Here is a 14,334-nt window from a genome sequence, read left to right as displayed (position 1 = left end):
ATGAGAAATTTCTCACATGGGAAGCATAAGGATACATTTTGTGTGTGTGAGGTGTCACAACATGGAGGCTCTTGCTATTTATCTGGTGATGCAACAGGCAGCTGGTTCAGGCTTAAGCACATCACAGAGAGGAAAGTTGTCAGTTCATCTAATAACAGTTGTCACACGGAATACCTCATCTCTTGCTCTAAGATTTACACTTCATATGCCATATAAATGTGTAAAAGCTTATGACTAAATAATACCATGATTTGTTTTAACTGTTTGGATACAATGTTATGGGCAGCAGGGCAGCATACTTGTTAGTGTTGCTGCCTAACAGAAAGAATGTTGTGGGTTTGAATCCCAGGCCAGGGAGTTTGCATGCTTTCCCCGTGCCTTAGTGGGTTTCCCTCAGGTACTCCGGTTTCCTCCCACTGTCCAAAGACATGCATGTTTTTAGGTTAATTGATGACTCTAAATTGGCCGTAGGTCTGAGTGCGAGTGTGAGTGGTTGTTCATCTGTCTGTGTATGTTGGCCCTGTGATGGACTGGTGACCCGGACAGGATATCCCCCCCGACCACCCAATGTGACCTGGGCTCCAGCATCCCCCGCGACCCCGAAATGGATAAGCAGTAGAAGATGAAAGAATGAAATCTTTATTGCGCTTATCAGAGCATAGTAATTCTGGCTGACTTATATTTGTATCTGCAGTATCTACAATTAATATCGTATGAATGAACCCTACTTTTAACTTAGTTTATTCCCTCCCTGTGACATATCATAGTGTTCCGTTCTCATGGTTCATGGTTAATTTCTTTTCTACATTGTAAATAGCAGGAAAGGAAACCGTTTCAGTGATTCACATTAAATTTACATTAAAGAAAAATCTCCATGATATTAGCTTCTTACAGTTCATAATTCGAGTGAACTCGGCATCAAACAAAAGAAAGCAAAACATATTACAATATGGCATCCAGTCCTTTTACCGGTGTATTCTATTTTAATTATTATTATTATCATCTAATGTATGTAATCAAAACCTACAGATTTGTGAAGAAATGTCATACAAACGTGAAATGACATTCAGATACTGACACTTAAACGGCTTGGAAATATCCTCTTGGAGTCTCTAGTATTTGGCCATAGGGGTTTTATTTGTCTTGCACTCTCCCTTGATCAATGCTCACACAAATAACAGCCTAATCCTTCCACTGAGCTACCTAGAAGTCAATGAAGATAGAGTGCAGATTATACCCCCCCAAACTGTGACCATACTTCACTGCAAACGTCAACTTGGTGACATTAGTAGGGAAATGAGCATCCAAAGGTGAATTTGGACAGAGTGAGAGCGAGCAGCAATGAGACAGCAGGTTGAAATCCCTATAAATACTGCTGTGCCACTGATCTCTCCCACTGCTGTCTCCTCTCATTTGTGTGTATGTATGTGTAGACCTGTGACCTTGAATTAAAGGAGGTCCATTCAGCTGCTGATTGCCAGGCCTGTCTGGCTCCACTGCTGGCAATGCTGTGAATTGATTCAGTGCCAAGCCCGAAAATTTTCCCCACCTAATCTAAATCTGTCTTTGTCTCTCGACGCCTTCCTGTCCCTCTCTCGATCTCTGTCCCTCGCCTCCTGCCCTCGCAGTCTGCTCACATCGCTCATCTGTGGCTAAGCCTGTGCCACAATTACAATTCCATTGTTTCACTGTCCTCTTCATTTCAACACTAACAGTGGAAGTTATGCATGTTCATTTGCAGCTGACAGTTATTTGCATGATGCTTCTATCTATATGCTTGTGCAAGTGAAGATGATATGTAGTGGTTTGTGTGTGTTTGCCTGTCAAAGCTCCAGCAAACCGACAGCTCTTCAGCCCAACAACAGCAGTTATTCTCCCTCTCGCTATCTTGTTCCTCATAATAAATAGTAAAGGCTCATTCCTGCTACCTCGCATTGTGTTCCTCTAGCCTTTGTGTTGTTGTGCAACTGTGAAATATTACAGCTTCCTCTCCTTCCTGATATCAAACAGTACATATGCCCACCCACCCTCTCACACTCCCACATATACTCTACACTCCCTCTTATAATTACAGCAGCAACATTTTCTCTGGTTTTTTATAGCCGGTTTGGGCAGATTGTGAGCACAGATGCATGCATTGGATCTTGGAAGGTATATGAATAGTACAAAGTTTTGAATAATAACTAACAAAATATTCATGGATGAGAAAAAGACATTGAAAATGCAACAAGAAAGGCATGTATACCATCACTTAGATAAAAGGTGCAGCCACAGGGCATTTTAAACTTTGATTGAACGACGCTAATCTCAACTGCTTGTCTGAATTTTGAAAACCTTCTTTGATTGGACATCTTGGATTTTTACACAGCCTGTGATTGACACTAATTTCACAAAATTTGTTGGTTGAATCAGCCACTATTAAAAAAAAATACTAGATTCTACTGGTGCTCTGAGTTCTAGTAATTCATTCATTCATTCATTCATTCACCTCATGTTTATCTGCTTCTGGGTTGTGGGGAGTGCTGGCGCTGATGTCTGCTCACACTGGGCAAGGGTGATGCACAAGTCGCCAGTTCATCATAGGGCCGGCTATAGTATTTATAGTTTTATATTTTGTAGTTGAAGAAAACAATACTCTAAGTTATCTGGGCTGTAATGATGTACTGCTGTAATCCCACTGTCACTTTTTAACTACACAATAAGAACAGGGTTTATACCACAATTTTTCCTAAACTAGCCTTGTCCCCCAGATTTGTATGTTTAAGGTTGCTAGAATTTCCTCCAATATGTCCCCCCATTATGTTAGTAATGTTAGTAGGAACACAAAAGAAATGTATTATTATAATAAATTATCAAACAATGAATGTGTGATGTCTTATATAATGTAGGCAAATATGACATATTTCCTTTGTACTTTCAATATTACTTCAACATTATTATGGCTTTGTTAGCAGCATGTTTGTAGTGTTAAACTCTTATTTCACACTGTAATATCATTGCAAATACACCACAGAATTTCTCATTTTATTTCTTAGCAACTCTAGCTCCCATGCAATATTAAAAAAAATGTATATTAATGTCTTATTAGGCTTTTAAGTAAATTTTAAAAGCTGTTTTCAGTCACCAGCTGCATGATGTGCACACCATGAAACACTTATGAGCTGTGTGTAGTTGTAAGCACATCACAGAACCCAAATTAGATCCCTTTATTCTCCTGTTATATTCAATGCTGTTTATTTTAGGAAATCCTGTGTGTGCAGTGATGTCTGCTTTAGTATTTTACGGATATCTCCACTTAACAGTCAAATTTATGAGGAAAACCCTCTTATCTAATTAATATAGTTAATGTTGTCCCTCTGAATAATCAGCTAGCATTACTCTCTGTTTTTTCCCATCTGGCTGACATGCATCCAGACACACACACACACGCACTGTGTGCGCATCACCCTCTCATTTCATACCCATAACGATAATGATAATAGCTTTCCTATCCCATTAATCACTGTGGAACCACCACAACAGCATGGAGGCGCGCTGGATGGTTGTTCCCCTCTCTCAGAGTAGACGGGCCGACCAGAGGTGTCTCAGCAAAGTGTTGGACAACCACATGCTGGCACGGCAGATTCAGCGCTTCTGGGCATTGAAATCCCTGAAATCTTCTGGAGGGATGAACAGTTTTCTTCCCAAAGAATTTCCCTCAAACACCCAATCAAGACATTGCTCCAATATTTCCTGTAGGTGCAGAACTGCATTGTGAGTCGATGATTGTAAAGGCCACAGCATAGCATTTTCTTTGGTAGACCTCCCATTACAAGACAACAAGTCTTGGTTGTTTTGCAGTGACTCTTTCCTTTAAGTGCAAAATACCCTCCAGCTTACCTACACTATTATAGCCAGTGAGTCCCTTCTTTGTTGCTGATGAGCATCCTGCACATCCACCTGCAGCAACTTATAATCAATAGTTTTGACTGGCTCTTTTTCGGAATGAGTTGTCCTTCCTAACTACTTTCTGTTGCTCCAACACACTGTAGCACAGCACAAATGGATAAACTGGTGGCTGTGTGTTGTTTGCATCCTTTTGTGCATCAGGTCTGACTCTCCCGAACTGTTACTGGACAAAACTTTGATGTCAGGAGTGAGCTCTTTTTAAACTACTGTGCAGTGCACTGAACTTGCAGAGGGTTGATGAGACAGTTGTCTCAGTGTGTAGTTTTTTTATTGTCTATTTTTTTTAATCTGTCTATTCTAATTCACTCATTAAATTGAATAAATAAAATAATAATAATTAAATAAATGTAATGAATAAAGATTAATCTAAATAAATTATTATATATTATTATTAATTAATTAGAAGAGAATAAAGCAGCGTGATTATAATGATCCTTTAGTTATTTAACATTTTTGGTTGCTTTTGTTGTATTTATGACTGTGGATCCTTTTGTTGTCATTTTGTATCCCCTTGTGGTTGTCTTATATCTATTTGTGGTGATTTCAAGGTTTTGCATCACTTTGTCGCTCTTTGTGGTCAGCAGTAACCCACAGATCACAGAGTGAGCTGATGGAGAACCAGAGAAAGAAGGTGTGTGTGTGTATAGAAACTGAGTGACAATGAGAATCGCTGAGAGTGTAGAAAATGGCTGGCTTACAGAACATGATTAGCTGTATGTTGTTGCCATGGTGACTAATGCGATGCCAAACTTATTATCATTGTAAAGCCTGAAGGGGGTCTGTGATGCTGAAATTGTGTAAAAAGATACAGATAAGAGTGTGTCTTTAAAGGAGAGAGTGATTGTGTAGTAAAACCAGAAAATTGCATGTTGGTGAGTGAAGAATTGAAGTGTGTGTGAATTGACAGGTAGACTGTGTGTGTGCACCCACTTCAACACGCAGGAATAATAGAGAGAGATCAGGAGGGATTAATGCAACTTCCAATTATTGTTCCTATGTCCACATTATCTCCCTCTTTTCCTCTCTTTCTCTCTTCCTCCTTTCTTCCCTCCATCCTCTTCCTCCCTTAGACAACAAGTAAATGACCTCCCCTTTCTCTCTTTCTCTTTCCTCTGAGATTTCAGTGACAAGGGGATTTTTCTTTAGCCTTTTTATTAAGATTGCTGTTATTTGTTATACAAGCGAGACGGAGGGATGGAGGGATGGAGGAGGAACAGAGGACTGAAGAAGCGAGCATAGGTTAGAATGAGATGCAGTGAATGGTGTTGAGAAAGGGGTGGGAAACAGAACAAGAAGATGAATCCAATGAAGGAGGAAGGGAAGCAAAAGATTGGTTGAGGGATGGGAAAAAATAGATTGTGAAATAGAGAGTAGATGGGAGGGAATAGAAGAAGAGCAAGGGGAGAGGAAGGGGAAAATGAACCGAAAGCAGAAAAAACAAGCCTCAGGGATGAGGAGCATGTTTCTAATGATAAACTCTTAACCTCAATGACTTTGGCGCAGGCACGCACACACACACACACACACACACACACACACACACACGCACGCGTACCCCTCATTTGCTTTGCGTTGGTCAGCTTTTCTTTGGTTTGATTCTTTGGTTGTGTTTATTTTAAAGCAGCAGGGAATATGCCCCATCTCATACATCAGCTATTTATCAGCCTTGTATAAGGTTTTAACGCTTCACTGAGATAAATGGCAACTTCATCTAGCTTGCATGTGTAGAGAACATAATGAATGCCACTCTAACTATTCGAGTTACGAGTGTAATTTGTCACTCCCAGCCATAGTTTAGTTCATTACCAGGAACCTTGAAACGTGAATCTATATATAAAGGTAAAAAACCAAAGTGCACCTTTCTAAAGCAGATGGACTAAGAAAATGATACAACCCTACATTTATCATCTTCTCACCATGCCCTGTTCTCCCAGTTACTTCCCTGAACAGTGTATTTTCCATGTGGATACTAATATTTAGCCCTCATTGATTGAGCTCCCATGGATCCATGTAACAGGCACCTGCGTTTGCAACCAAAGCAGTGAAAACTTAAGGTCTAGTTCAAACAATGAAATCATGTTTCCCACAAAAATATTAAAGGAACCGTATTTTCTGATTTTAAGGACTGAAATCATGTGAATAATAAGACATTTTTTAGGCCTCAGGTTTCTGATAGACAAAACCCAGATTTCACACATACACATCTTCATACAGTATACATGCCCAAACATGTTCACACGCACATTCACACAGTCCTGATATCATGGATTATCTTCTCCAGTATTAATGTCACAGCCCATTAAAGCCCTTTAAACCTCTTCTGACTGGGCTGCCCACACAAACTTTCACATGTGGATGATGAGAAGCCAGAGACAAGGGAAGAACCCATGAGAGCCAGACGCATAGTATGGTAGTTTATATATTTTGTGTGACATAAAAACAGTAGTGGAAGCTTAGATCCCCTCCTCGAGGATAAAAACACCCAAACATTCAAACCCAAAGAAATAGATACAAAGGGTAAATGGTGAGGAACAGGTAAGTTTTATTACTAGAGGTACAGGAATAATAACCTGGACTGACTTGGTAATCTCCTGTGATTTTGTGTGCTGCAAATGAAGAATCTCGATTCTTCTGGGAGCAGGAAGAAAGAAGACATCTGTAGTCACAAACTTCTTTCAACTTCTGCTGTTTCTTACATTATTCTATAGTAAGCTCCTCATTTCACTGCACAGCCATAAGCCCAAAAAGCAGGTGTTTTTCAATGAAGCAAAGATTTTTGTCAGGGATAAAAGAGGAAGCAGATAATGAATGAGGGTGATGGAGTGAAGTAGTGACCGAAAGCTGTGGGATTACACACAAGCTCTCTCTACTCTTAGTCTTAACCTTCGTGACCTTGGCTGGAGGCTTGATCCGACTTTCAGCACATCATATGACTCAGGCTGATGTCTACACATTACATGCAATGTTGTTTGTGTGCACACGCCCCCGCCGAACATATATTACAGCATGCATATAGTACTGACCCTAGCTGAACTATAGGTTCTGTCAAAGAAGCACGGTTATACCCATGTTTGTGCACATACAAGTGGAAAGTGGAGTTATATGCATGGCTTTGTGATCTGCGTGTGTGTGTGGGTGTATGTCTCTTGAAAGTGATGGATGAGCCCAGTGGCAGATCAATGTTGAGCACAGTCCTGTAGGCAGAGACGATGAGTGACCACCAGGGTGCTGACCACTCACACCCACACACACTACTGACAACCTGCAGCTGTGCTTTCTCGTTCCCACTAATAGAGAGGATGAAGCAAATTTGGTACTTTTTTTTTTTTTTTCCCCCCCAATCCAGGCAACACGGTTGTAGAGTGGTTAGCGCTGTTGCCTCACAACAAGAAGGTTGCAGGACTGATTCCCAGGCCTGGGTTTGCATGGCCTCTCTGTGCCTGCGTGGGTTTTCTCCAGGTACCGTAGTTTCCTCCCACCTACCAAAGACATGCATGTTTAGGTTAACTGGTGACACTGAATATTGCCCGTAGATCTGAGTGTGAATGGTTGTTCATCTCTGCGATGGACTGGCGACCTGTCCATAGTGTACCCTGCCCGCATCCCAGTGAAAGCTTGGATTGACTCTAGCAGCCACTGTGACCTGGAAACAGATAAGCCGTAGAAGACTTCATCTACCACAAGGCTAGTTTTGCAACAGTCTCTTGAATTTAAAGGCAGATAAGGAACTAATCAGCATATTGTATGGCAATAGGTTGCATTCACTGACATCGTTAAATCTCTCAGAAACCCGAACCCATTGGATAAAAGGAATACACATACACTATTATGCATCATAAACCAAATAACAAAGCTGGTCTGTGACACTTGAACCACTGTTAACTCTCCTTGGAGGCAACTGCCCGCCAGCATCCCTCATGTTTCTCTGTTCGTTCCACTAGGTTGCCTTAACCATTGCGTTCAATCTGCACTGTGCTCCAGAGTATGTGCAGCATTCCACAACATGCTTGGACAGCTGTATCCACAGTCCAGTGGGGCGCGCTCACTATCGCCTTTAAATCTGCCTAATTATGCATCTCATCAGCTCTTCAGCTGCTCGATAGCTGTAATCCCAGAGCCACATATCCTCGCGCTGCCTCTCTTCCTCCACCTACTTCTTTATCTCTTTACATCTTCTTCCTGCCTTTCCAAGGTCTTATCTCAACCTTTCATTTCTTATTCTCTCCACCTTTCCCCTGTCCCCTCTCTCAGTTTATCGCATCATTCCCCTTCCCTCATCTCTCTTCTAATCTTGTCCTAACCAAGTAACCGTGCTCTTTGAGCTCTCTGTACCACAGGCAACCAACACTGCTCTGCTCCCCCTCCCACAATAACTGCTCCCTCCTCAGTTTGCCTCAGTGCCTCATTGCCTCACCCCTCCCTACCCACCACTGCTCAAGGAGCTACCATGGATGCAGCCAAAGATCAGTCATGCATGCACATATACACACACAACTTCTCCATCTTAATGTCCATTATGAAATTAAACCATGAATCTATGCAGGAGAAACAGATTTTTATTCCTTTTCCTTTGTCTGCATTTTTTTTTTTTTATTGTGCGGCATTTAAGTGCTACAAAAAAAGAACATAACTCTGGATTGAATTTGCAAGAATGGAATGATAAAGCACACCACAGAGAGTATATAAATCCACCACAGTGTTGTCGTTCCAGTATATAGAATGTCTTTAGATAGAAGGGGAAAAAAAAAAAAAAAAAACTGCTCAGCTCACACTCTCCTCGAGGTGTTGGAGGAATCAAGGGTGATATGTTATGAAACACTGGTATGAGTGATATGATTGCACTTCACTCTTTGTTCAGGTTTTTAAGGTTCTATTTTAGCTCTGTTAGTTGTGAAATCCAGTTGTTGGCAGAATGGAAGAAAAGATCATAAGAAGAGAGGAATAAAAGAAGGAATGCTAGATGAGCCTGTAAAGATGTGATGAATCAAATGCCATTTAACCCTGAGACAACATTAGCGCTCTGTGTGTGTGTGTGTGTGTGTGTGTGTGTGTGTGTGGTGATTCATGGTGCCAAATGAGGCAGAGCAGCAAAGCACTGTTGATGTAATATGAATCAACAACCACGATCAATGTTCTTGCTGCTTTCACTGAATGGGCTGTGTGTGCGTGTGCGCATTGTATGTTGTCTGCCTTCATCTCTTCTGCTTACCCCCTCTGGCACATGCTGCACTTAACATTTTTCCAAATTCACTTTTCGGGTAAACATTGTTAATCTGGTTTATTCACCTGCTACTTCCTTGGCAAGGTCACTTTTGGTGTTCTTTTTTTTTTGTGTTGCTTAGATTCTCATTGATTCATGTCTCTGAGCTTCAAAGCTGTAATTCCTAAGATTTCACTCCCGGTTTGGTGACATTTCTGGTTGCTCATGTAAGAGCCAGTATGATTAAGTATAATTTCTACTGATCTACTGACCGAAATTGCTCTGCAGACACATTTTTAATGAATGCCAGTGACATCCCTTGTGACAAATAGGTTATGTAAACGGTGAGGCTATCACAGAGACGGAATTGCAGACAGTAACACTGGATTACGAGCTGCAATATTTCCCTCGAAATCCCTGCATGCCAGACTCCACTTATACAAAGAGAGGTAGTTACGGAATGTAAATGCATCGAAGGGCTGTTGCATAACAGGGACTTTAAACTGAATTAGCAGGGGTTTCTTTTACTGACTTTTATTCTAAAACATTTTCCCATCCTGAAATTAAAAAAAACCTCTCATTTTATACCGATGTCGGTCAGCATTAAGATGTTAGACATGCTTCACGCAATTACCTGATGCACGCGCACACAATAACACCACTCAACATCTAAACAGAGCAAAAATTTTAATGCAGCACATTTTCAATGTGTGTATGTTTGTTCACATGCACACATCTACATACATGTCAGCATATACATCCAAATGTGCTGAAGCATCACTCTTAGAGAAAAGTTGAGCTGTTTGATGCTGAGTGTGTGTGTCTGTGGGCGCGTGTGTATGATCTGTCACAGTGATTCATGTCTTAGAAGGGAAAACCCTGAGGAAATAAGGAAACACAAAGTTATTTCAGGTTTTGAACACACTCTGAGTTGCTGGTTTGAAAAGAGTTAATAGGAAAGCAATGTACAATTTTTCTGCATTTAGGTTTTGTGTTGCTGTTTGGGTATTTCTAACAAGTCTCCCAATTTTGTCGCTTCACTATCAAAGTTCAGCTTTACAAAGATAGAAAATTTCCTTTTCAGGACCAAACCATGATTTTCTTTTGCCGTGACGGTCTCAATTTGTGCCAACACATACACATATTGTGCGGTACAACAGCCACAGATTTGTTTGCAGATGAGAATGACACAGAGTGATGAGGCTGGGCTGAGAGGTGTGAAAAGAGAAAGCAAGCAGGGGATATGGAGAGGTGTTGGAGATGTGAAGTGGTGAGCATATGTGTAGGTGGAGAGTGAGACAGAGGACAACAGGACATGTACGTAGAAGACGAGTGAGAATAAGAGGATGACCAGGAAGTGAAGGAGGCTTACAAAAGCTGAGAGGGAAGTAGAGATGGAAAACATGAAGCAAGAGGAAAAGCCTGAGGACTCAGTCTTGAGAAATTTCAGCACTGTCAATTTTGCTGAGTTGAGATCACCGCAGTTATAATGAATATTATTGATTAAGTTCTAAATGATCTTTTCCAACAAGAGAAAATCAGAGATGAAAAAGAAAGGTTTGCTATTTTGATCTTAAAAGGTTCATTCTCCACCTCATTACCATTAAAAGAAATGTCTTTTCTTACACAGAGGCGTGTGTTATTTCTGACCGTGGAAAAAGAGGGAAAATAAGAACAAGGAGAGAACACAGCGACTGACGGAGCAGAGGGAGGCAGCGGTGGGCTGGATGGTGGAGGAGAGAAGCGAGTCGAGTATTGAAGTGACAGGTTGTTGTCAGAGCAGCAAGACCCTGGAAGATAGATGCAGACAGGGTCAGCAACTCCTCGCTAATGTCACGATAGATGACTAACTGCAGAAGTTGTGTATCAGTGTGTGTGTGTGTATGTGATTGTGTGTATAGGAAGAAAGGGTCAGCAATTTTTCGTCCAAGGCTGACTAACCCTGAGTGTGTAGTGTTGATGTGTGAGTGTGACTGCATTGGGAAGTGTGCGTGGTAAAGACTTTACAAGGTCGGCAACTTCTGAACCACCAGGTTGATGCGGTTTTTGCTTGTGTGGGTACAGTACATATGTGCTTGTCTGAGTTCATGTGTGTAAAGTTATGTGCGCGTGTTTTTGTTCCTTTGTGTTCACTGATTTGACCTGACGCTGCCAGGTCAAACTGTTTAACTTCCTGTTTCGTGTCCATTTTCGTTCACAACATATTGCGTGAAAAGTCTCTTTGCTTCCTTATTGCGGAAACATTTCACTGCGATTATGGCTTGTTTTCAGTTCAAATTTATATCACTGCATGAAATCTATCCCAGCATCTCCAGCTGGCTGTGCACACACACACAGTGATCTGTAATGAGCAGTGTGTAAAGATTCACACATGGAACTCTTGATTCAAGCCCATTATGTACTCTACGGACTGGGGGGATCATGGAAAAAAAATAGTTTCACTCCCACTTTTAATGGTGCAGTTTCAGCAAAACAGAATCTCTATACTGTCCAGAAGAGTGAATGTTCCCCAGTTAATAGAGTTTGATCACTCTTCTGTAGGATTGGCAAACCTAGCTGCATGTACGAAACATAAACCTACACTAATTACATTTTTCGGCTGTTTGAGGGCAGAGTAAGCAAGAGTAAATAAGATGCATGTAAAACCAAAATGATCAACTGCAAAATGTTGCATCACTCAGTAAAGTTAGGGGAAACTATTATTCACGCTCACATTACACTCATTATTCACATAAAAAAAATCATATCCATATCCTAAATCTAAACCTAAACTTAGGCATGTGATTAGTGGAATAGGACTTTATTCAGTGTATAATGAACACAAGATACTTTAAAGAAATAATCCGGATTTTGAAATGATAAATGTGGATATGTGGGATCTGCTGAGCAATCGGATGAACAGCTGAGAGGTTGTTTGTCCTGCTAAAGAGTTTTGGGACGTTTCTGGAGACCTTTAGATATTTTTACTGCAGCGCAAACGTATCACCTCTGGAATTCAAAGTCATGTTTTGGTTGGGAGAGACGCAAGTTGTCTTTGGTGCACCGTCCTCTGAATAATAAAACCATGCATTTCCTTAATCATATCAACCCACACCTGTTATCTGTTATCACAACTGATTTCAAGAGAGGTCTGCTCACATTTAAGGGACAGAAGACCTGGCACAAAATGAGTTCATGCTGTGCAGATCTCTAAAGGATTTCTATCTAACTAAAGCTTAAATTTGAATGTCCGCATCACAAACAGAGAAGTTTGTGTCTACTTCCTGCTCTGTGATCCAGCTAAGAAAAGGCCCCTATCGACTGCTCTGCAGTCCGATCCAAAAACAAAAAGTGAATGATTTCTTTCATCTGACTCTAAGGAGCAGATGACTGCTTAAATCCACCTCTGCTTTATTACAGACTTTATTATTTCATCTTTATTGCAGATGCTGACGACATGTGTTTCATCATTTACTGTGACATTTTAGTTGTTCTTTAGGATTGCAGTGACGTAAATACTCATTATGGCTTCTATTACTTTTATTACTAACCCCAAGATTTCATTTGATCTGTTTGAATTCTCTAATTAAACAAATTGCAACCACATTCTGCTGTTCTGCTAAAAATGAAATATGGGGTTTAGTTTAATCAGAGCACCAGGGATATGCAGACAGACCACTGAAACCAGCGAGGTTTTCCTCACCTTTACTTGAAGGCATGTGAGCTCATTAAATAGCAGCAAAGGGTGCTGTTGTAATGAATGTAATTAAAATAAAACTGAAATAGCTGATGAGAAAATTCACGAAGTGGTGCATTTGAAATTTTAAGTAATTTCTTTCTTTCTGTCTCCACTCTCTATCTGTCTAACTCCAGGATTTGGACTCAACCCCACAGTGAGCTGACCCAGTAAAACCCAGTAGAGTCCATTGAAGGTCCAGCTGCATCAACAGAAATGGCTGCAGCAGCCATGTCTGGGACTCCATCCTCTTTCACATCCTTTCATCCTTCTCGCCTCTCCTCTTCCCTACTTTTCTTTACCTTTACTTTCTTTCTGCTCTTGTCCTGTCATGGATCAGTTCACGCAAGTTCGTCTGAGAAGAACTGCTCAGCTACTGGAGACGTTTGTCAGGAAGGTGTGTCTGAGAGCATACTGCAGTTTAATCGGGATTAATAGGATTACATACTGTAGGTAGACTGCTTAATTTTTTAACAAAGTGCAGCCTTGGCTTATCTGTGTATGAGCAATGCAAGATGAAAAGAAAGATGATTCTAGGAGCAGAAAACAACCCACTATAGTATAATTTCTTTACTTGGCATCCAGGCTGGCCTGTAGAAGTAGCTCAGAGGATAGCTGTTCTCTCTTGTAAGTAAACAGCTGTTGTTGCTAAAGTTGGCTAAGTAGCAATAACAACACTCATAAAGGGGTTCATTTCCAAAATCGTATCTCCTGATATTAGACCAAGAGGCTCTGACACTGACAGGAAAGATTTATCAGCAAATTTGGCAGAATATGCCAGTGTAAGCAGAATATTCATAAAACCCATATCATGAACGCCACAGCACATGAAGGTGACAATATTTTATGGCCTCCCTAAAAAGTACTCTTTGTGAGTTATCTGCTGCGTTTGCCAATTTACTGCCCTGGAACTACAGCGTACAGGTCTATTTCAATAAGTTTTAGTGTAACAAATGGGACCATTTGGGAAATCCCCCACTTATTATAATCCTTAATCAGGTTGTGAGCTTTTCACAAAATGCCCACGGTGACAGACTATAGTAGCGCAGAGACGGGAAGATTAGTGAGGCTATTTCAGAAAATTGTTGCAAACAAACATTGCGATCTTTTGCTGCAACGCTCTGTGTTCTCATTTTCAGGAGTGGTTCTGCCTGTGTGGAACCCTCAAAACCCCTCTGTGGGCGACAAAGTGGCACGGGCCATTGTTTACTTCGTAGCTCTCATCTACATGTTCCTGGGTATGAGCATTATAGCGGACCGCTTCATGTCATCAATTGAGGTAGGCAACACAATGAAGACATGCACTCCTTTCACTTCACTCTCCAAAATATTACATGACCATCATAGTAGGTTCATTTATTTATATTATTCATATTAATCATTGCCAGTTGTCATCACTTATAATATACACGTACAATATTTGGTTCTCCTGTTCCCATCCTTTACTTTTTATAACTTTTTTTTTCTCCTG

General features: G+C 40.8%; 1 protein-coding gene across 3 annotated transcripts in view; it reads left to right on the top strand.

Moving 5' to 3' along the window:
• Positions 1–14,334, top strand: part of slc8a4b (solute carrier family 8 member 4b) — an 80,351-nt gene that overhangs the window by 23,335 nt on the left and 42,682 nt on the right. For all 3 annotated transcript variants that reach the window (XM_029525862.1, XM_029525861.1, XM_029525860.1), the window contains exons 2-3: positions 13,001–13,260; positions 14,003–14,142. In XM_029525862.1, the coding sequence (XP_029381722.1) occupies positions 13,080–13,260; positions 14,003–14,142 (321 nt within the window). In that variant the 5' untranslated portion in view covers positions 13,001–13,079. The remainder of the gene's footprint in view (positions 1–13,000; positions 13,261–14,002; positions 14,143–14,334) is intronic.

This window comes from Echeneis naucrates, chromosome 18, assembly GCF_900963305.1.
Source record: "Echeneis naucrates chromosome 18, fEcheNa1.1, whole genome shotgun sequence".
NCBI lineage: Eukaryota > Metazoa > Chordata > Actinopteri > Carangiformes > Echeneidae > Echeneis > Echeneis naucrates.
Note: the sequence above shows the minus strand (reverse complement) of the source record. Positions and strands in the feature narration are given on the sequence as shown.